At 43.3% G+C, this 24,170-nt stretch overlaps 1 protein-coding gene across 1 annotated transcript in view; it reads left to right on the top strand.

Annotated features, from left to right (window-relative positions):
- The first annotated feature begins 16,562 nt into the window (after positions 1-16,562).
- DUXB (double homeobox B) overlaps positions 16,563-24,170 on the top strand; it is a 29,079-nt gene continuing 21,471 nt past the window's right edge. Inside the window, 1 exon segment of the mRNA XM_058527719.1 lies at positions 16,563-16,641. Coding sequence (XP_058383702.1) covers positions 16,563-16,641 — 79 coding nt within the window.

Below are 24,170 nucleotides of genomic sequence, written 5' to 3'. Positions count from 1 at the left end.
CATAGTTTTATGTATATTTTGTAATCTACATAATATATTTGCATGGTACTATATGTGTATAATTTATACATCAGTAGATATAAATATACGGGATATTTACTAAAACAATGTTTTATTATAAAGGCTGGTCAAAATAGTTTGGAGACTCTAGACTAAAACACCATTTAAATCATATCAATCACTTAATGAAAAACTATCATCTAACCTCCACTGGCTACAAGGTATAGTCCAAACTCACCGTGGCACATTTGGCCCTTCACATTGTGGCCCCAACCGCTTCTCATCCTTATTTCCTGCCACTCTTCTGGTTCCCGCTAACCACAGGAACTCGCTCAGTCTTCCCTGATCTTGTTATGATTTTCTGAGTACCTGTCTCCTTCTATGTGATATTTGCATTGTTGAGGATGGACTGTTATTTGCCCCTTTCTCCAGTGAAAAATTTCTACATATCTTTTGAACTCTGATGGGTGGTCACCTCCTCTGTGAAGCTTCCAGGATTCCCCCCAACAGAGTTACGAAGCATGCCGCCTTGTGCTGTCATTGGGGGTCCACATCTGTGTCTCCCCACAAGGATAGGAGCCCTCTGAGGCAGGGAACACATCCCATCATACTTCTCTGTGCAGGTCTTATACACCAGACACAAATGCATGTTAATTGATGCCTGCATAAATATATTTAAATCTACTAAGAGGTAGAAAATTACCCCAACAATTGTATTATTTCTACTACAGGGTCCTAGTGAGGAGTGTCATAAATTACTTCAATGTATAGCATGTATTATTTCAGGCAAAATATCTTTATACATTTTACACTGAAGTAAAAATCCCACGATAATGGATATAGGAATAAAGTAGAGCTCAACAAAACAGACTGGTGTACCCAACCTAACATCAAATATTTAATTTCATAGATTTCTTCAAAGAACCTAGAAACGCTTTACACTGTGCCGTCTCCAAAAAGCATCTCAGCTGTGTAACATTGCCACCTAGTGGTAGACTACAAAACACAGTATGTAACAAAATAATCCTATTTTGCCTGCTTCAAAGATTTATAATGGGATCTTAGTTTCTGGCCACGATGGGATAACAGGGACCGAATTTTCTCTTCCACTGGGAAAAAAAAACAGACAAAATATATCACACAATGGTTTGCAAGACACTGGACAACAGGCAATAAAAGACAGTGGTTCTGTGAAAAAGGAAACAAACAAGGTAAGCCCTACAGTTGTCCACAGATTGCTGCCTTGAAAAGAGATCCCAGGCCATTGTTCAAGGACAGGAACCAGCGGGGAGCCCAGTGGACTCATTATTGATCCTGTATCAATATTTGTTCATCAATTGTAACAAAGGTGCCACACTAATGCAAGATGTTAATTATAGAGGAAACTATATGTTATAAACCATGTGGTTATAAGAATTCTTTGTACTTTATGCTCAATTTTTCTGTAAATCTAAACTCCTTTGCATAGTGCGTATGGGTAAGGCATGCAGAGCACTGGGGGTGCCCCTGGGCCAACTAGGGGGATCTGAGGGTGAGGCATGAGCAGGCTTCTTGATGGAATCTGTGACGCAGTTAGTAGGATCTGCGTCCCTTTAATGCCTTCTGAGAGTCCTACCTGCCCCTCTCCCAGCCTCTTCCAGCCCTCCAGTCATGTAGCTCAGGACTCAGTACTCTGGATGGGGTAAGAGAGAAATGACCCCTTTGGCAGCATCCCGCACAGCTGGGGAAGCAGGTACTCACTGACGGCTCTCCCTTTTCCTGGCAGGAGAAGCCACAGGCTGAGATCTCTCTTGGCCCTAAGCTGTGCTGCTTTGGGGAAGGAGTGACGCGGGTAAAGTCAGCTATTCCTCTTGTCCACTCCAATGCATCCAAACTTGTAATTTTATTTTTTTCTTCTATATTTTTATATTTCCGTTATATTTTTTCCAGTGATATACTAGAACTTCTCCTCTGGAAACTCGGACTTCAGCAAAGCCTCTCTTGTCAGTGGGTGATTGTCTAAGACAGTGTTTTCCAGAGGCTCCTGGACTGCAACTAAGAGGGGCTGGAGCTGTTCACGGGCCACTGCAGGGTCCACAGCCAGGACCAAGGTCTGTCTGCCTATTACCCAATGCACAGGTGGATGAGACTACTCCTGGGTCCCTTGGCGTATGGTCCTGGATCCCCCAGCTCCCACAAAGGCACTTTTGTCTGCGGATGGATGCTGAATTTTAGTTGTTGGGGAGGACAAAAACGAAGGACATCTTATGCTGCCATGATGCTGACATTCTGGAGACATTTTTGATAGTCATGGCATCTAGTGGATAGAGAACAGGGATACTGCTAAACATCGCACATTGTCTACAACATCTCCTACAAAGAATGATCCTCTACAAAATGTCAATAGAGACAAGGTTGAGAAATGCTGATGAATAACATCCAAACAGTTTTGAAAAGGAAAAACAAAGTTGGAGGAATTAAAATACCTGATTTCAAGACTTAACGTAAAGCCATAGTGACCAAAACAGGGAAACTGGTATAAAGATAAATAAATAGATCAATGGAACAGAATAGTGAGTGCAGAAATAGACTCGTACATATAAATTGATTTTCCACCAAGGTACCAAGACCGTTTGATAGGGAAAAGATAATCTTGCAACAAATGGTACTGAAACAATAAAATGCAAGTATAAATCTCTACCCTTGGGGCCCGCTGGATGGCGTAGCGGTTAAGTGCACACGCTCCAATGCGGCGGCCCAGGGTTCGCAGGTTCGGATCCCGGGCATGCTCGGACGCATTGCTTGTCAAGCCATGCTGTGGCGGCATCCCACATAAAGTAGAGGAAGATGGGCACGGATGTTAGCTCAGGGCCAATCTTCCTCATCAAAAAGAGGAGGATTGGCATCGGATGTTAGCTCAGGGCTGATCTTCCCCACAAAAAAATAAACAAAAAATAAACCTCTACCCTTACCTCACACCATATACAAAAATTAACTCAAGCTGTATCGTAGACCAATTTAGGAGCTAAATCTATAAAAGTTCTAGAAGCAAACATAAGAGAAAATCTTAGTGATTTGGGGTTGACAAGATTGATTCAATACAACACAAAGAGCACGAAGTATTTTTTTTAATTTAATAAATTTGACTCCATCCATATATCTTTTGCATTTCTAGAAAAGTTCTCCAGTAAAACATTGTATGCATTGTCTGAAGTCAGAATGCCCAGCGAGGGGTGAAGCCAGGGGCTGGCACGGATGTCCCCACCAGCCTGGGACCCTGAAAGCCCCACTCTTGCCCCTTCTTTCACAGGTTGCACCAGGGCAAACTCACCCCTGCCATCTGCGTCCCCAAGTGCAGTAGAGGGTGGAGTCCATGCTTCCATGCCCCACTTTGATGCCTGCTCTACCAGGGTCTCCATTTACTCATCTTTGGAATGGGAGAGGGTGTGAGTCAGGCAAGCATCCACGCACTCGCACTCACGGTGTGACATTGGTGCAGCTGGGGCATTGCATCCTTGGTGCAGGGTCACTCACCCTTGGCTGAGCCACTGGGTGCAGGAGGTCCAATGTCATGTGGATTTCCACAACTTCTGCCTGGAACCAGCTCAGTCCTGCCAAGCAACCAGATCAGGCACCTGGTTTGAGTATTGTGACCAGCCCTGGCTCCAAACAAAACCACGTCCCACGTAAAGACCAAGCACGTTCCTGTGTGGAGATGATGAGTGTGGAGACAGTAGGCACCAGAGGATGGCAAGAGAGCTTGACTTTGTGATCTGTCTTGGACCAGGCCCTGGTTGTGCTCCCACCTCCCTTATTCCTGCCTCAGCCTGAAGCCTCCTTCCCCTGGAGGAAGAGGGTCTGCCAAAGTCAGAAACAAAAGGAGATGAAGAACGAAGTGTCAACTTGACTGAAATATTGGGCATGAGGGTTCTTATTGTGGTGATAAAAACGTTCTAAATCATATTAATGCTGCTTGTTGCACCACTCAGTAAATTTACTAAAATCATTGAATCATTCATTTGTTTGGTAGGGGCAAATTTTTTATACATAAAATGTACCTAAATAAAGCCATTTCAAAAAAGACCATTGACCATTGTTTACTGTACTTGTCCTTCTCCCTCACCTCATTTAGGGTCTGCCTGGTTGCCAGGCACTGGTTTGGTTCCAGGCAGAATGCTCTCGATGTTCTCTGAAGTCTATTGTGACCAGCAGTGTTCTGAACATGAGACGACTCCACAGTGGACTCTGGGCCACGGTGGATGTACTGATACTTGTGATGCTCTGTCCTGCTGGTCCTGGAGATGCAGAGCTAGTCACTAGCAGCACTTCGAGGGGACCTTAGACCTGGCCCAGCTCCCTACTCATTGCTGTGTATGATAGCAGTTTTGATAGTCATGGTCAGATTTATCATTATTAAGATCTGACTTAATTCAAATACAGACAAACTAGACACTGGAGATTCTGTCCCTCTGGAGGAAAAATAATGGAACCCCTTCAGGAGACCACAGTGTCAGCAATAAGAAAATTGAAGGCCATGAATAAAGACCTAGAAACATCTAACCCTTTTCTTGGGTGTAAAGTGGACATCCCAAAAACTATCAAAAAAGGACAAATCTCAAGATATAAAATAAGTTGGGCTAATGGCTGACATTTCCAGAGAAATTCAGTTTTTACAAGGTACGGCAGAAGACACCCAAAATCAAGTAGCTGCTACTGTAACATCTTTCAAAATCCATCAGGAAAATGAAGAAGAAATTCAGGGATCTCCAAAAGATGCTTTGGAGAAAAATTTCTCATCTTCAAGGAAGCCTAACACTGTTTTCAAAAGCAGCTGAATGAGTAAACCAGAGAGTGAATACATTTATTATACAGAATAAAAGACTACAAAATTCTAAAAAAAAATCAGGTCAAGCTTCTAGGTGAACATTGCGGAAGATGAGGGATTGGGCTGCTCCTGGAGAAGACACAGGGATGGTGAGAGCTTGGAATTGGATGTAACAAATTCGCCAGAAAACAGAGATCATGTGGAAGATGAACCAAAGGGAGTTTTGAAGACAATGATTGATGCGGCTGAGTTAAATACTTATTTAAAAACTCTTGAAGTGGGGCAGGCCCCGTGGCTTAGCAGTTAAGTGCGCGGGCTCCGCTGCTGGCGGCCGGGGTTCGGATCCCAGGAGCGCACCACCGCACCGTTTCTCCGGCCATGCTGAGGCCACGTCCCACATACAACAACTAGAAGGATGTGCAGCTATGACCTACAACTATCTGCTGGGGCTTTGGGGGAAAAAATAAATAAATAAAATAAAATAAAAAAAAAACTCTTGAAGAAAAAAGAAACCAATTGCATACTAACTGAACTGAAGAATATGAAATAATTGATGTCTTTAAACATCATATGAAACGTATCCAAACTGGGAAAGCTTCACTGCAGTCAGAAAAAAGCACAGTTAGATAGGGAGACACTACAGCTCCACGGAAACTTCAAGTCCTCCTTGAACTGTATCAGGAAAAAAATAATTTTCACCAGATACCTGATTCAGAGAGAATGTACCCTGCAAAGTTACAGGAGGATCCTTCAAAAGCATATGACAAGACCAGGCATTAATGCGAAGAGCTGGACACCTACAAGATACAAGCCAAAATTCTTTCAGGAAAATTCGAAAGAATCGTACATTACTGAAGCCTATTTAGAGGGGAGCTTGTGATGATGAGTTGAGAGCTCTGTTGGCTGAGAAGCACCTACATAGCCTAAGAACAGAAAATGCATAGCTGAGATAAAAAAAATCGAGAAAGAACTTAAGGTTTCAAAAAATATCCTTATGTCCCTGATGTTAAAAATAGGACATTTGGCATGATGCCAGAGAAGACTACCAAGGCATCCTCTCCAGATCTCCAAGGAAGCAGCAGCACCAGGCTATGGCTGGTTGGAGATCCAGGGTCCCTCCAAGGATCAGGAGTCCAGGGGAAAGACCCCTCCAGCAGGTCAACTCCATCCTGGCACAGCAGATCTTTCTCAAGATAGAGGGGGGCGTGTCCCGGTGCTCCTCTTACGGACAGCAGCTTGGGACTTTCTTCTGATTCAACAAATCACAGGATAGAATTCTATTGGCCCAGGCTCTTGTCCTCCACCTTGTCCCTTGTCAGACTTCAGATGTTTTAGAGAAGCTTAAGGGAGCAGCTCTGGAAAAGACGACTCTCTGGTCTTCCCCCTATTCCAGAAATTCAGAAGAAATTGCCTAGGAATCTTCTCCATGGAGGAGCTTCACTGGCCTCGTACTTCCTCCCCATCCTCCATCAGCCACAGGAAATGTCTCTGCACCAAAGGATGCCCACACAGCCTGAAAACAGAAGTGAGTCACCTCTGAGTTGACCTCACCTTCCATTGAACCTACAACTATAGAACCAGAACCACAGCAAGATGCTTTCTTCTCCACTAAAACAATTTTCATTTTTTCTATTTTAGTTTTATTGCTATTAAGTGATTATGTAATGCCTAAAATGAAAACCATATGGGATCATACTTCCTAGATAATAATCTATACCTGTTGATTATTTCAATGTGACACTAATTAATTGCCTCCATTTTATTCTATTTGCAAACAGCTAAATAATTACAGTTTTTGTTGTTTTTAACAAGTCTTCTAAAATAATCCAAGAAACCAGCAAATATTTTATTTTGACTTTCTCTTAAAATAATTGTGATTTTTTTTCTCTGTTGGTTTTATTGCCATTATATAAAGTGATAACGCAACATCTCGAAAGGAGATCTGGTAGGATTACAAGTTTAGGATTGTAGACTATTTTGTTCCTGATGTGAATGTGAATCAGATTTACCCTGAGGCCACAGCTGCCTCAGGGGGTCCTCAACCTAAGCTCCTTGGGGCATTGACTGGGAGGCAACCTTAACCTTGACCCTGAAAGGTGCCCCAGGGGGGCCCTAACTGGGTTCACAGGTCAAACCCAGCCACTCTTCACACACGGCCTGCCCCAGACGAAATTGTGAAGGTGACAAAGTTTTTTCAGGACCCCTGATTCCCTTCCCTGACCCTGTCCTATGTGTCGTACCATTCTGCCTCACTACAAGCCTAGATTTGGGGTTGGAAAGGACCTCAGAGGCCAGCAGTCAACTCTTATCTCTCCCTCCCTGAACTGTCTCACATTTACAACTGCAAAGACAATGGAAACATTTAAAAACCCTAAATGAGACCATGAGGCCATGCTGCGCAAAGCCCTCTAATGCCTCCAAATCACACTGAGACTCAAATCTATGTTCTCGTGACCCACGAGGTGGTGCATGTCCTGGTCCAGGCATGTACATGCCCAAGCCCCTCCTATTCAATTAGCATCTCAAGCTCATTTGTGTCATTTCCTCTGCCAGGAACACCTTTCCCCAGATAGGCAGGTGCTGCCTCCTTCATTTAGATACCAACTCTGATCCTGTCTTCTTAAAGTGCCCTTTCCTGACCACCGCAGGCTAATTAATGTCTGTGCTTACTACATCCTTCTCTATTCCTTTGCCTATTTATGGCCTCATAGCACTCATCCTTTCTGAAATAATCTTATTTCCATGTTTATTCACATATATTTTTTGCATCCCCCTCTGCACTGTAAGGACCCATAGGGCAGAGAGATTTTCTTATTCCCACTGAGACCTCTCTCCTGTCTAGCACGTGACAGACACTCTTTAAGGATTTGGGGAATTGAGCAAGAAATGAACAAGTGAATCCAGTGGGAAGACCCCCTGAGACCTCAGACCTGCCCAAACATCAGACTAAGGCCATTCTGGGCCTCCCAGTACAGGACTCACACTCCTGTGGGTGCCTCCTCGGAGCCTTACCTGGGACTAGCTGCTCCCACTGCCTGAATGTTCCCTGAGGAACACAGGCTTTCTCCTAGAAACTGCTCGTCACTCATGTGTGGGTTTCAGACCAAAGACTCCACATGAATGCGGTTCATGTAGAGGGCAGGGGAAGCCCAAGGTTGTGAGGAAAGAAGAATGCGGTGTTAAGGAAAGAGACATGGTAGGGTGGCCACTGCCTCCTGTACTGCAGTGTTGAGCAGGAAAGAGCTCAGGAGCTTTTGTGGTAAAGAAAAAGCCACTGGACCTCAGGGGCCCAGATTATTTCATTGGTTTGGATAGTCCCTAGCAAGGAGCGACCTGCAGGCACTTAATACTCAGCTCCTCCCTAGGAGTCATGACTAATATTTGTGAGGCACAGAACTCACAAAGCACAGACCTTCATAGCAACTCCACATTATTTTCTACTTCATCCTCCCTAAACCCCCCTGATGGCTACCCTCTAGGCTCTGAAGCCAGGCTGCTGAGACTAGGCTGACCTCTGCACCTTCCTGGCTGGGTACCTTTGGGCACGTTACTTAGACCTGCTCCCTCAAATTCCTCAGCTCTAAGATAGAGTTGTGCAGGTTAAATGAATTCATGTAAAACTCTTAGCACATGGTAACATAAGTTGCTGTTTTTATCATCATACTCTAAGTTATTGACATAACTGGCATTGAATCTGGGACATCCATCCCCAAATCCCATTCATTTTCCACTCTCTGAAAGCTGTTTTGCCTCTGTTTAAGTTTTTATTGGCTGGCGGAGTGCGTCAAAATGTTTAGAGTGTGAAGACCTCTCACGGAGGGAAATGGTCACTCCCTCAGGAGGAGGGGCCCCAGTGACCATGAATATGCATGTGCTTGGGCCAGGTGTGTGCAGGCTGAAGCATATGAGCACCTCTTTCCAGAGGCAGGTCTGAACATCAGTGGGTACAGATCAGCCTTGAGTGCAGATCACAAGAACAGTCCCTGGAGCTGAGGGAAACCACAGGTAGAGGGGGTCATTTCGGGATCGCTGTCAGTGGGTAAGAAACAACAGAACATAATTAGCAAATGCAATCCTAAGTAGAACCATGGGCGCAGGGAAGGGGCTTTTGCTGGAAGTGGGCAAAACATGTTAGAGATAGCTATGGGGATAAATATGAAAGAATCATAAAGTAATATTGGAAATAAACTTCTCCGCTTCTCTGCAATAGTAATAGCTGAAACCCAGTGAATGCACCCTCTGCCCTGCTCTGAGCACTCACGTTCACTAATTCATGTCACCATCTGGTACTTCTGTCATTTGAGTCTGATCTTTTTTTTAAGTTCAGAATGTAGCAATGTTTCTGCCTCACTCCTAGCCATTGGTGACGTGCAGAGCTTTACACAGACCACTCACTGTTCCACGTGGGAACATAGTAGGATTGTAATCTTAGATAATTCTCTATAACAGCAGATTATTTCAATGTGACTCTTATGTGTGCTTCCATGTTATTCTATTTGTAGGTGGTGTAATGACAGTATTTTGTGGCTACTAAGTCCACTGAAATAATCAGAAACACAGAATTTTATTTTTTCTAAAATGATTTAGAATTTTTTCTCTTCTGCTTTAATTGCTAGTATTTAAGTAAAGACAGTGTTGAACACTAAGAGGGAACTTTACGTGAGTGGACGCACAACTAGAAAGATTTGGAAGGCAAAGTTTATTTCAGTGTAACAAGGCTAAGCTATTCTAGCTGTAACACTAGTATGTTTAACAAAATCAATTTTGTGTGTGTGTGTGAGGAAGATCAGCCCTGAGCTAACATCTGCCAATCCTCCTCTTTTTGCTGAGAAAGACTGGCCCTGGGCTAACATCCATGCCCATCTTCCTCCAGTTTATATGGAACGCCTGCCACAGCATGGCCTGACAAGTGGTGCGTCGGTGCGCGCCCGGGATCCAAACCAGCAAACCCCCAGCCACCGCAGCAGAGCACGCGCCCTTAACCTCTTGCGCCACTGGGCCGTCCCCAATAAAATCAATTTTTGATTTTTAAGAAAAATTGGCCAAGGATCCCTTTCTTCAGTATGAAACCGTACCCTACACCCACAAGGTTAAAGAAAGAAACAAATTAACTGAAGTTTCTGAGCTTGTCTTGCAAAATAACAAGGACACTGCAGATAAGGAAATAACCTCCTGTGAACCAAACATTGTGCAAGTGTATTGAGGGCCCAGGATGACTGATCAGTGAACTTTGGACATCACAGGCCAAAAATCCACTGCATGTAACACACACAACCACCCCTGAATTTACACATGCAAGCCATGAAGAGACATGAAGGACAGTCGCGCCAGCACAGAGGACTCCTGAAACTTCCTCTTGCCCTTTCTCAGCCCCCAACACCCTCCTACTCCCTACTCCCCAATAAATATCCATACAAAAGCTACTCGGAGAGACAGATTTGAGAGCTTTGCCTCCTGTCTCCTTGCTTGTCTGCCTTGCAATAAAGTCCTTTCTTTCTGCAAAAGACCTTTGCCTCAGCATCTGGTTCTTCTGTAGCACATTGGGCAAACAAACCTGCCTGTGGTTGGTAACAAGTATTCATCATGTATAGTTTTGTATTAATGGCTCCAAAAAGACCTGCCCCTGTGAATTCTGCCACCTCCATCCTTCATCCTCAGAATGGAGCTCTGAGCATGGATTAGCAGCTCAGAGTGGGAGTTTTCCTCCAGAGGCAACCCAGTTTCCCACACTTTTGAGACAATGTTCTCCATCCACCCTCCACCACCACCATAACCCTGATTAACATCTCCCAGAACTAGCCTTTCAAGGAATATATTTCAGTTAAGTTTGGTGTAGAAGAAATGGAATCATCAGAATGTATTAGGGAGACACTGAACTCAGATTTAATCCTAAAGCTACAAGCTTCTTATCCTCCTCAAGCTAAACTCCCTGGGATAATCCTTAAGACACAACCGTGATCTTAACTCTGAAAGATACCCCACCCAAGTGGGCCCCTACCAAGTTCACAGGTCAAACCCAGCACTCTTCAGCCAGGCCAGCCCATGGCAAGAAAATGACTATAACAAAGATTTTTTTCAGGACGCTGATCCCCTTCTCTGTTCTGTGTCCTTCATCTCCTGTCCCATCACAAGTCTGGACTTGGGGTTGGAAAGGACTGCAAAGGCCAAGATGTTAACCCTTGCCCCTCCCGGGTTGCCACCTCCATCCTCAGCCACTGTCTGGCCAACCCAGTGACAGTTAGAACTGATGTCCATGGATAGTTTAGAACTCTGCCTTCCATCAGGGAAGGCCTCCCTAATGTTCTGTTGATACATCGAGGTCATTTTTTTCTCAGAGCCTTGCACTGGCTATTTCCTTGGCCAAGAATGTCTTTCCCCAGGCAGGTGGGTGGCTGCCTCTTTCATTGAGATACCAACTTTGCTCCTGTCTTCTTAAAGTGCCCTTTCCTGACTACCGCAGGCTTACTACATCCCTTTCTATTCCCTCACCTTATTTATGATCTCATAGCACTCAATCTTTCTGAAATCCTTTCATTTCTATGTTTATTCCCTGTGTATCATCTGCATTTCCCTCTGAATTGTTTTTGTGTGTGTGTGTGTGTGAGTGAGGAAGATCAGCCCTGAGCTAACATCCATGCTAATCCTCCTCTTTTTGCTGAGGAAGACCAGCTCTGAGCTAACATCTATCGCCAATCCTCCTCCTTTTTTTTTTCCCCCCAAAGCCCCAGTAGACAGTTGTACGTCATAGTTGCACATCCTTCTAGTTGCCGTATGTGGGACGCGGCCTCAGCGTGGCTGGAGAAGCGGTGTATCGGTGCGCACCCGGGATCCGAACCTGGGCCGCAGTAGCAGAGCACGCACACTTAACCGCTAAGCCACGGGGCCAGCCCCTCCCTCTGAATTGTAAAGATTGTTAAGACAGAGTTTATCTCATTCCCACTGAGCCCTCTCTCCTGTCTACCACACGACAGACACTCATTAAGGATTTGGGAAACTGAGCAAGAAATGAACAAGTGAATCCAGTGGGAAGACCTGAGACCTCAGACCTGTCTCAACATCAGAGTAAGGCCATTCTGGGTCTCCCAGTGCAGGACCACACACCTGTGGGTACCTCCTTGGAGCCTTACCTGGGATCCTATTGTTCCCCACTGCCCACATGTTCCCTGAGCCACCCTGGCTTTGTCATAGAGACTACTCCACCCTCCAGCAAGCATGATGGCCTGGCCCCTTTGAGGTCAACCCCTACCAGTGAGTCCTACAACTCCACATTAATGTGGGTGGTGGAGATGGCTGGGAATCCCAAGGTTGTGGGAAAAGAGAAAGAAGATGCTGAGGAAAGAGACATGGTAGAGTGGCCACTGGGCTCCGGAACCATGGTTGAGCAGCAAAGAGCTTGGGTTTTCTTGTGTTAAAGGACAAGCCACTGGACCTCTGGGACTCAGGTCATTCGACAGGTTTGGATAGTCCTTAGCGAGAAGGCAAGAAAGTGCAAGGATTATCAGGTCTTTCCTGGGTATACTAACCAATGTTTGAGGGCACAGAGTGCCACATTGCCCCCACACCATGTTTTTATTTATCCCATTAATCCTCGAGGGAAAGGGATTGCATGCAGAGTTGAGGAACTGAGGTTCAAACAAGCTGCAAATCACACAATATTCACGGGTGGTTGACAGCTCAGGCTCTGAAGCCAGACTGCCTGGGGACCAGTCTCCACACCCTCCTAGCTGGGTACTTTGGACATAGATGAGGGTTGTTATGCAGGTTAAATGAGATGAATTTGTGTAAAACTCTTGGCACATGGTAAACCCTCTGTGTAAGTTGCTCTTTTTATCATCACAAACTAAGCTAATGACATACCTGGCATTGAATCTGGGACCTCTACCGTCAAATCCCATTCACTTTCCACTTTCTGAAAAACGGTTTGCCTCTGTTTAAACTGTGCTTGCCTTGTAGACTGTGTCACAGTGTTGGGAGTATCAGGATCTTTCCTGGAGGGAAATGGTAAGCATCATTCACTCAGGAGGAGAGAACACAGTGATTGTGAGTAAGCATTAGCCGGCCACGTATGTGCAGGTTGGAAGCATATGAGCACATCTTTCAGGGACAGATTTGACCATCAACGGGGACATGGTAGGAGAGGGGTTCCACAGAAAGCTCTGAGTGCCAGATGGCAAGAACTGCCCCTTGGCTGAGGGAAACCAAGGGTGAAGGGGGCATTTCTGGCTCACTGAGAGTGGTGGAGAAATGCTGAGAAAGTTACCAACACATGCAATCCCAGTTAGACCCCAAGGGGATACTTTCTGTACATTGACAAAAGATTTTGGAGCCTACTATTGAAATGCATGTGAATGGGCACCGTAGGTAATGTTAGAATAAAGAACCATTTAGGAGGTTCTCTGAAACATGACAGATAAATCTCAGTGAATGATTCCTCCAAACCTGCCCTACTGTGAGCACTCACATTCACTAATTCGTGTCACCTTCTGGTATCACCAACATTTGTGTGTGAGCCTCTTTTCAAGTTCAAGTTTCTGCCTCACCCCTGGCCATTGGTGACCTGCAGAGCTTTACACAGACCACTCACTGCTCTGTGTGGGAGCTTGGTAGGATTGTAATTCTTAGATAGTGCTCTAAAACCATAGATTATTCAATGTGACTCTTGAAATTGTTTCCATGTTATTCTATTTGTAGGTGGTATAATGACAGTATCTTTGTTCTTGTTAACAAGTCCACTAAAATAATCAGAAACACAGCAAGAATTTTGTATTTTTTCTGAAATAATTTTGATTTCTTTCTCTTCGCTTTCTTGCTATTATTTGAGTGATTGCACAATATCTCAAATGGAGAATTAATAGGATCATGTTTAGGATAATGTTTAATAAATGTTCATTATACAAAATATGAATTACATTAGTAATTTGTTTCCATATTATCTGACTTCCAGATAGTATAGAAAGAAATGTTTTTGTCATTACTGTTTAATCCAGAAACAGGAATATTTTTTCTCTCCTTTGATGTAATTTTGGACTTGTTTGCAGTTGGTTTCACTACTGTTGCTAAGTAATCACACATTTGCTCAAATTTTGCTTGAATTGAAGCTCAATAGAATTATAATTTCTAAGATAGTGCTTCATAAATGGATCCCATTTGGAAGTAAATTTGGTGAGTGCCTTGTTTCCTTTTCCTCTGTTTCGAGACTGTGTAAGGACAGTATTTTGGTGATGGATGTTTATTAAGGTCCCATAAGCCGTGATAGTTTATCATGAGTGCTCTTACAACTAGAGAGGTTTGAAACACAAAATTTACTTCTGTGCCAAGAGCTAAATTGACTCTAGTTATAAAACTAATATAATTAACTAAGTTATTTTTGGTTCAAAGAGAAAGTAGTCTGTGAAAACTTTTATAGGCCAAGCATTACTTCCCTCAGTATGCATCACGTATTTAGTGTGTCAACAGCTCTGTGGGGCCTGTCCCTGTGGATTCGCCACCTTCATCCTTCAGACTCAAAATCCAGCTCTGCACAAAGATTATCAATACAGAGTGGGAGTTTTCCTCCAGAGGCAACCCAGTTTCGCACATTTTTTCTCTATGGTACCCCTCCAGGCCCCCACCCCATGTTGACCCACTGTAACCTTGATTAACATCTCTCAGTACCAGCCTCTCAGGGTGCATGCTTTAGTGAATGGGAACGTAGGTGAAATGGAGTCATTGGGATGCATAAAAGGGAATCTAAATTCAGATTTAACCCTGAGGCCACAAGGTGCTTTACCCTCTTCAGGCTAAAACTCCACATCCAGCACTCCTCTGCCAGGACCAGCCCAAGGTAAAATTATGATGGTGAAACTATTTTTTTAGGACCGTGGATCCCCTTTTCTGTTCCAATGTCCTTCACCTCTCCCTCCCCATCACAAGTCTTATCTTGGAAATGGAAAGGACTTCAGCCAAGCTGTCAGCCCTCCCATACTCCCAGATTGCCATCTCCATCCTCAGCCACTGACTGGCCAACCTGGTGACAGTTGGAGGTGATGTCCATGGACAGTTTAGAATTCTGCCTTCCACAAGGACAGAGCAAGGGCACGTGGCCCAGGAGGCACAATGCCCCCGTTAAGGACTAGCCTGTCACAACTGGACCTTGGGAACCCTTACCTCTTCCAGGATCCTTTTCCTCTCACCACTGCAGGACTGCCATGAGACTTAAAGAAGGTTGTGGGCATGCAACTGTCCTTCAGTTCTCACAGCACTGTCAGTGCACAGGCCATAGCAAGGCACAGGCAGAGACAACAATCTACACCAGCTAGGCTACAGCAGGCGACCTTGCCAATGACCCCGAGGTCCTTGAGAATGGCTGCCTCTGAATGAGGTGGCGTCCGGCAGTAAATGTATTCTGTTGCTCAAATTAACAGAATACAGACTACTTCCCAGTCTCGTGGAGAAGGGCATAAAGCATGCAGTAGTGCATGTCTCTGACCTTTGACACAGGTCAGAGAATGAGACTACTATCAATTCCACATTAAAAATTCCCAAAGTGTCTCTTACTCGATTTATTAGTTTCTGAAGACAAATTACATGGTTGTTATTTGTGGGGAAATAGTATCCCAAAGAAAGCACCCTCCCCTCATAGCCAAAGATACATTGTGAGTTTTTAGTAGTATCATGACATTTTGCCTAATCATATGACTGAAGTTTATCTTCAATCACATTGAATTGTAAATGCTTTGGAGCTTAGCAGATACGTCTCCAATTAACTCAAGTATATGGGGGTCTCTATCAGCTGATGTATTTTCTTCCTAGGTGATGCTCTAGAACTCTCTGCCTGGAAGCTTCCTGATACAGCCAGCACCTAACAGATTGCCTATGTGGCCTGGGTTTGACCCTTTGCACCCTGACATGACCAAGATGAGACCTGACCCCTGGACACATAACTGAGTATTGATTTACCTGAAATGTCCTTCAATATCAAATGCGTCTGAGTGACCTAGTGGTGTCCAGAACAAGCCCAACACAGGTCTAGGCAAGTAACTTCCAGCAAAGATCTGTTTCTCAGCACATCATTCTGGGCTCTGTGTCTACCAATCTCTTTTTTAACTATTTACAATTACATCTTTCTTTATACCTTTAGTTTTTATTCCCCTTGATGTAGTAGGCATAAGTTTATGAACTTTAATATGATGTTGAATCTAACTTAGGGATGTCTTAGGATTGAATTTTTTGGAGGAAAGGCATGGAGCAAATGAATGTACATTTCCTAGCAAACTGAAAGCTGTTCAGCATGATTTCATGGATTGTTTTGAAAATTTTTTTTAAAAATCTTTTTTCTGTTAAATAATTGCATTAACCAAGAAGCCTTAAAAAAAAATATGGAATCTGAGTTTCATCAGATAGGAGCATTCCCTTTAATAACAATTTTGTACTTCTTCAGTGGACTGGGAGATGCATGAATAATTAAGAAAAAGAAAATTAGAAGAGAGGAGAGATTTTAGAATTGAGGCCTGATTATTTGAATAGACAATTCATTTTATATTCCTTCCAATTTATAGAATATTTAGACACTTCAGGCTTCAGAAAGGCAAGTAATGTTTTTCTTAGACAAAATAACAGAAAAATATTATCAGGATATATAAGTGTATAAATATTCCATAAATAAATAAATATGCATATATTATTTGTTGATATATGTAGTGTGTTATAGTCTAAGGAATATGAAGAAAGTGCTACACTAGATTATTTCTCAGCAAGAGACAATGAAGAGTGTGCCATGATGGATGCAAGGTTAGTGGTAAGAAGATGTGACATTGTAACCGGACTGAAAAGTCCGATCGCCCAGGTTCCTGGTCAGCGTAAGAGAGGAATTCAGATACCTGACACAATGGCAACAGCAAGCAAGCAAAGATTTATTAGAGGAAAGGTCAGATGCCCTCCAAGTGAGGAGTGGGTAGTGCCAGAGAACGCATCTGCCTCGTGTCTTGGGTTAGTTTTATTTTTATTTGGGCTGTGTAGAAGGAAATTAGCATTATCTGGTTATCTGCCAATAACGGTTTTTCCTCCATCCACACCTCGGGAGGGGGAGTTCATGACCTTTCAGGGGAATCTCCGGAACTGTCGTGGCAATCATCCCCGGTGGAAGGGGGGCTAATGCATATGGAATTCGTATGTAAATTAAAGAAAGGTCAATGTCCTCTAGAGGTGTATAGCAGAAGGCTTTGTATGCGTTGTTTGTGCACTCGTTATTTTTATCATTGTGGTTGAAGTTCTCAGACTCCCGTGTTGGCGCCAGGCGGGTCTCAGTTCCCCTTTATCTGCATCTTGTAGGATGCCAACAAGACGCTCCACCCGTGCAGCAAGGTCTCCAGCCATGATCCCCAGCTCATGTCTACCTAGCTACCTATCTCAACATGACATAAAAGTTGGTAGTAAAGGAAATCTTAGGGTCTGAATACCATTATGAAGATTCTGGCTACTTATGTCAAGTTTTCTAGGTTTTAGCCTAATATTTACCCCAGGGTATCACATTGTCTCCCAGGTCATTGGCATCCCAGCCACGGCGGCTTAACCAATTTGTCACAATCATGTGCTTATGAAATGGTTCTGAAAAGGATTTTAGGATTGAATGAGAAGAAATATATTTCATATATACTCATTTCCATTGTATTTAACAAAGTTTACATTCTTGAGAATTTCACATTTTATTTTGAACTTTTTAATTTGAATATTAGAAATAAAATATGATTGATGTTAAAACCTACTTACATTTCTTCCTGCAACACCCAGACAGCAAGAGGCCTCAGATTTTAGAACAGCAAGATTCAGTGATATGTTGATTTTTATCAAGTCTAGGAGCCAAGAGAAAAGCAGCATGAAGACCTTGGAAAACCAGAATGATGTTAAAGCAGCAAAAATAGAAAGGTAACTTTAACTGATAAAATAACAATTTTAATGATAGAATAATTAACAAAAATATTAAACGTGAATTATAATTGTGTTCTAAGGGTAAACATATTGTAAATCCCAATTTTATTATATCATCTGAGCTCATATTATTGATATTAGATTATGAAATAACTTAATAAAATAATTCTATTTTATCAATATAATAATTATGTGGTACTATTAAAGCATTGATTAATAGAAATTTAATTTTGAATAAAAAATATTTTTATTACCAATATTATATTAGTGATCGACAAAATATTATACTTTCATAATCTTTTAAGGCAATACTTTCCAAGTTTTTCATTAATACTTATATAGAATCATTTGCAATATCTTTTGGCCAATAAATAAAATGATATTCCTTATATTAATGTCACTTCCTAACTGAAAAAAGAAAGTGAATACTTGGAAATGAATGAATGCTTTTGAGTTATCTTTTAATGTCCTTTCATTTTCAACATAATCAGATCATATTATTCATTCTATACTTTTGAAATTTCCAATATTTGTTAGTATCCTCATTTGAAAAATTGAAGTTATTCACAAAATTAAATGCATACTTTAAAATATTTTCTTCTAGTCAAAGATACTTCATATAAATATTCAAGTTATAGTCAATTAGACTATTTTAATCTAAAGTATGTAGTCTGTCAATGTAATATGTTGACAAGTATTAATACTAATGGCATTAAATTTCACAATAGTGTGTGACTCTAATTTATACTTTCATTTTAAACAATTTTGCAATGTTGTTTTTGGAAAGTTTCCTCTGCATATTCATTTATCCAGGTGGTGGAACATTTCATGACCCTTCCATTATACTATATTTTTATGTTATTCTCTTTTTTTTTTTTTTTTTGTGAGGAGGACTAGCCCTGAGCTAACATCTGATACCAATCCTCCCCTTTTTTTTCTCTTGAGGAAGATTGGCCCTGAGCTAACATCCTTGGCCATGTTCCTCTACTTTATATGGGACGCCGCCACAGCATGGCTTAACAAGTGTTGTGTCCATGCGCGCCCGGGGTCCGAACCTGCGAACCCCGGGCCGCTGCAGCGGAGTGAGCGCACTTAACCTCTTGCACCTCTGGGCCGGCCCCTATGTTATTCTCTTTTTTATAACAGTTTTATTGAGATATAATTTATTTACCATAAAATTTATCCTTTTAGGATGTGCAGTCCCGTGGTTTTTATATTATATTATTATTATTATAGTATATTATTATAGTATATTATTTATAGTATAATATAGTTATAGTATAATTATTTATACTATAATATATAGTTATAGTATAATATACTTAGTATCTTATTTTAGCATATTCAAAGAGTTGTGCAACCATCAACATTAGCTAATTTTAGAAAATTTTCATCATCTCTAAAGAGAAACCCCCTATCAATTAGCAATCAGCCCCCATTCTCCCTCCTCTCAGTTCCTGGAAACTACTAACCTACTTCATCTCTGTGGATTTGTCTATTCTGAACATTTCATATGAATGGAATCAAACAATATGTGGCCTTTTGTGTCTGGCTTCTTTCACTCAGCATAATGTCTTCAAGGTTCATCCATGTATAGCATGTGTTTCATTCATTTATATGTCTTAATAATATTCCATTGTATAGATATATTACATTTTATTTATCCATTCATCAGTTGAAGGGGATCTCATACACTAACATTCAGTAATTACCAACATCTTTCCTTGTCATTCTTCTCGTTAACTAAAGAGCTTGAGAATAAAATCTGGGAATTAGAAAGAAAGCATGCTCCCCTAGAGGAGAAAAAAGCCCTCAGATCCCAAAAAAGAATGGACAAGATTTGTTTTAGGAAGATGCACTGTAAACTTATCAGAAAATTTGACTCTGAGTCAGCTCACTGTGTATAGGTAAGAATGACTCAATAGCCATCTTGGTGCCAAAAGTTTAACAAAGAAATGTGCATGCACACACACCCACACTCGTGCGTGCACACATGCTCCTGTTGGATCCAGTAGGCAGAGTGTCATTTTGTTCTGTTAAATCATGAATTGTTTAAATATTTATTTTCAGGGTAAGAGCCAAAATTTTTTCCTGAATTGAAGTACCTTTTCAGCACTATGAATATCTTATGCAAAATGCTTTCCATGATAGAAATTTCTATTTCATATCAGTTTCACTACCTCTTAGGAATATTCTCAGATATGCTATAGGATAGGCACTGAGGCCCACAAATGTGGGTCCCTGCTCAGCCTTTGCTACTCCCTCGCCCTTTCCAAGTTGACATCTGGCAGTGAGGGAGGCTCAGCACTTCCCAGCCCTAAGCCCTATGGGGCTGACATTTAAGCATTTTCTCGGACTGAGATGGCTAATGTGAGAGTGGGAGGGGGGGAAAATAGATGGAGGAGAGTTGGAGAGAAGGGAGAAAAGTGACATCTGTTCCTCATGAAGGAGGGGAGGTAAAGAGGGGTCAGGCATCAGCAGGGAATGGAGAGGAGGTGGTTCTCAGGGGAGGAGCCCGGGGCTCCCTGGCCGCCTGAATACTGCCTCCTCCCTTTGTAGAAAGTCTTGGGTGCCACCAGCCCAGGCTCCCCTCCTCCACCAGTCAGGCTCATCATGGTTCCATTATTTTCTGACAATGCTTTTTTCTCCTTCTATCTTTACCCTAGACCTGTATTTGAGAACTGACACCACAATGGACCCAGCAGATGGGCTGCAATTCTCCAGCTCACCTCCTCCCTCACTTCACAATGAAATGTATGAGAAAGAGTGAAGGCATTCCTGATATCCAGGAGCTGGCCTGGGACCCTCAGTTACGTGTGTGCTTCTGTAGAATATAAGCATTTTTACAGACTAGCAACATCACACAAGTTCTCTCCATGACCGTGGTGGATCAAGACACAAAAAGATCACTTTGTGATCCTGTCCAAACAGACAAATTGAATATCGTCTAAACCACAAAATACCATCATCTCTCAGACCAATATGAGGGACTGCTGCTTCTTTACAATTACAGCTCTAGCCTTGCTCGTTTCCCTCTCTACAGATAAGATTTATTAAAATATCAATCATAGAATTATACCTGTTTCATGACAGCACACAATCCACAGAAAATGTCCGTTTCCATGAACTCACCCCAAAATCAGCTGGCATAAGTGGAAATCCTATAATAAGGCCTTTCCACAAGGGCAACAATCGCCAAACCATGGAGGGTTTGGGGGATCAGCAAGGAATCCAGCAGCAGGACAGGGAACACTGTTGGTTGTGGCCCGTCAAAAGGGTCAGGACAAATCCCTTCAGCCACTGTAGACTGTTGGGACTATCAGAAAAACTAGCTGGGAAGGTGCCCTCCCCCTCCACCTCTCCTCCTGTAGGGGCTGGGCCATGTGGGCTACTTGTCACCCTCTTTATAGGAATTATGGTTGGACTCCACTCCCTCTAAGGCTTGTTTGACTACAGTACTCATACAGGTGAGATACGGCAGCAGGTGGAGCTGCTCTTGCTCAGAAAGTCCAAGCTACTCCTGGACTATGTCATTGCTGCCACCAGCCCTACTCCATATTACTGAAGGTAGTGCTGTTCAGCTTGGTGACACTCTCCTGTCCTGCATTGTGAGCCAAAGTCCAACACAGAGGAGCTCTGGACAGATCGTGGGTGGTGGCTGGGCAAAGCACGCATCAGGGCAGCAGCCCCAGGGCCTAGAACACACTGTCCTTCATCAGTGACCTGCAGGACAGAGTGTCCAGGCAACCCTTCCTGGCCTGTTCAAAGCCATCCACGTACTTAGGGCTGCTGCTGCCTTGGCTTCTGGGACATTTGTTTGCCTCTGTGTGGCAGAGGATGGCATCATGAGAACAAGAGCAATGTAGGGAGATGCTGGTGACTGCAACTGCCTCAAAGGCTGTGTTCTTGGCTGCCCCTGCTTTCTGAAGCCCTTAAAACATGATGTGCCTGCTGGATATTCTGAGTCACAAGCACATGTCCTAAGTCCAAGGCCCCTTCTGCTTCCATGTCACGGGTGTCTTAGGTTTACCATTCAGTATTGTGTTGTACTTTCTGGGACAGAGGTTGAAGGCCATGGGGAAACCCTAGGGATGTACTAAATATGCAGGGGTAGCCAGCCCCTCCAGGTAGCAGCTTAGCACAGAGATCACCAGATTATTGCACATGCTGGCACCTGCCATCCACCCAAGCTGTACTGTGGGTGATGAGGAGGTGGCAAGGAAGGCTCTGAAATCTTCTCTCCATAGGCTTTAGTCAAGTATACGGGTGGTGGTCTGGTTGCTGGGTCTCAGATTTAGGCTAGGCTATCAGGGCCTCCGGCTATTTTCACTGCTGCTGAGGCCTCTCTCCAATAACAAGTCTATTTGAGTCTGCTGTCATTGAATATGGCCTTGATGTTCTCCCATCTGTGACATTGTTCATTCATAGTGACTTATCTCCAGATTGAGGTGAAATTGGCACCTAACTTGTAACAGGCTTGGAAGTCAGAAGTCAAGCTTATTCAGCAAGAACTACACACTGGAGTAGCAGCTCTTAGTGGATTTGGCTCCAGCTCGAGGCTGTGAAGCTGCAACTGAGAGGCCATCTTGAACTTGTGCACAATGGTGCTGCATCTGCAACTGCCCCAGCACATCCTGCACACATGAGATGTTCCTGTGGTTCTTGACAAGAGCACTGCAGATCTCTGCCTAGCACAGGTTTCTCAGCCATCCATGACCCACTCACCATGAGCACATCCCACAGCACCATCTTTCGCACCTGGTTGGGAATGAGGAGGGCTGCAACCTCTGCTCATAGTTTGGGGAGGATCTTCCTTCTTACACGTCCTCCCACTCAGGGTTGAGACCCTCCAGGCTATAGCCCCCTTGAAATAAGAGCAGATAAGGGAGTAAAATGAGGATTAGAGAAATTAAATGAAAAAGGGTCACACAACAAATATGTGGTCAAGTTGTGTAAATTTCTTGCTTTACTTGTGGACATCAATGCATGTAAGAATTATGAGCATACAAGAAATAGAAGTGTGAGATGCCAGAAAGTACGTCATTAATTCACCCTGGTGGGGCAGCCTGAGTAAAGTAACAGTTGTAAGAACAATACCTTGTGTTGGTGGGACAACTGGGAGCCTCTTCTGTAGTACAGAGAGGGTCTCTTAGTGAACAAGGGTGGGAAGATTGCAGATGGGTGGCAGATTATGAAGAGCCTTGGTTGTGGTTCTGGAAAAGTACAATGCACAACCTCTGCAATCACATGTGCAGCCCTGAGAAAGACAGTCTTGATTTTTCACATGCTTTACCCACTGTCAGGAGAAAGTTTGTCTTAACATCCCCTGCGTCCCATCTGCTACTAGGATTGGAGTTCTCGCCCCTCTCTCATGAGACACAAATTTGTGCTGTCTCAGTTATTCTCTGAGTCAAAGGGCTGTCCCTTATATCGGCGCTGAGACTGTAGACTGGTCTCAATTTTTTAATAAACAAATAGATTATAATCTGGATAACTAAATCCAGAAAGGTCTTTGTTTTATCGCTTTGTATCCTTTCTTCCTAAAGTACAAATAAACATCTTCTCCAGGATGAAGAAAACACTTGGATAGATTTCGTCTTTTCTCCCACATGTAGGCAACATTCTGAGTCTCTCTCTCTCAAGTCCAGGGAGATTCTCTCATTTTCCGCACATCACGTGACCACCTGAGCAAACGTCTTCATGTGATCTTCAACATGATGGATCTTGTCCTACTGGTACCTCCTTAGGCTTCACACCTGACACAAGGACAAGTTTCTTGGAACTTTTCACTTAGAAAGTGGATTTCATGCCCTTCTAAATTGCACAAAAACTTACTGCAGTTGAAAAAAAGGGAGGGGGCTATAAAACAAAATTATAACAAATGTGTTTCTGGGTGTCTGACCACATGCCCAATTGTGCAAGCAGTGTAGCATATGTTGCAGAGAAACAGAAGAAAAGACCCGGAGATGGCATACGAGACATATGAGTTTATTGGGACTTATGTGCACGGAGTGTCCAGGGGCAGCCAGGTGGACAAGATTACTGCTACCACAAGCAGAAAGGGGGTTGCTTAGGTAGGCAGGAGAACAAAGGCTACGTGCTTGCCAAGAGGGACTGTCCTTGTATGACCAGCATTCCAAGGACCAATAGCTCATGTGGAAGGGCTCTGTGTTCCTTCAAGATGTGTTGTTCTGGGCCGGCCCGTGGCTTAGCAGTTAAGTGCGCGCGCTCCGCTACCGGCGGCCCTGGGTTCAGATCCCGGGCGCGCACCGATGCACTGCTTGTCCGGCGATGTTGAGGCCGCGTCCCACATACAGCAACTAGAAGGATGTGCAACTATGACATACAACTATCTACTGGGGCTTTGGGGGGGAAAAAAAGGAGGAGGATTGGCAATAGATGTTAGCTCAGAGCTGGTCTTCCTCAGCAAAAAGAGGAGGATTAGCATGGATGTTAGCTC

This window comes from Diceros bicornis, chromosome 32 (assembly GCF_020826845.1).
Source record: "Diceros bicornis minor isolate mBicDic1 chromosome 32, mDicBic1.mat.cur, whole genome shotgun sequence".
NCBI classification, from domain to species: domain Eukaryota; kingdom Metazoa; phylum Chordata; class Mammalia; order Perissodactyla; family Rhinocerotidae; genus Diceros; species Diceros bicornis.
Note: the sequence above shows the minus strand (reverse complement) of the source record. Positions and strands in the feature narration are given on the sequence as shown.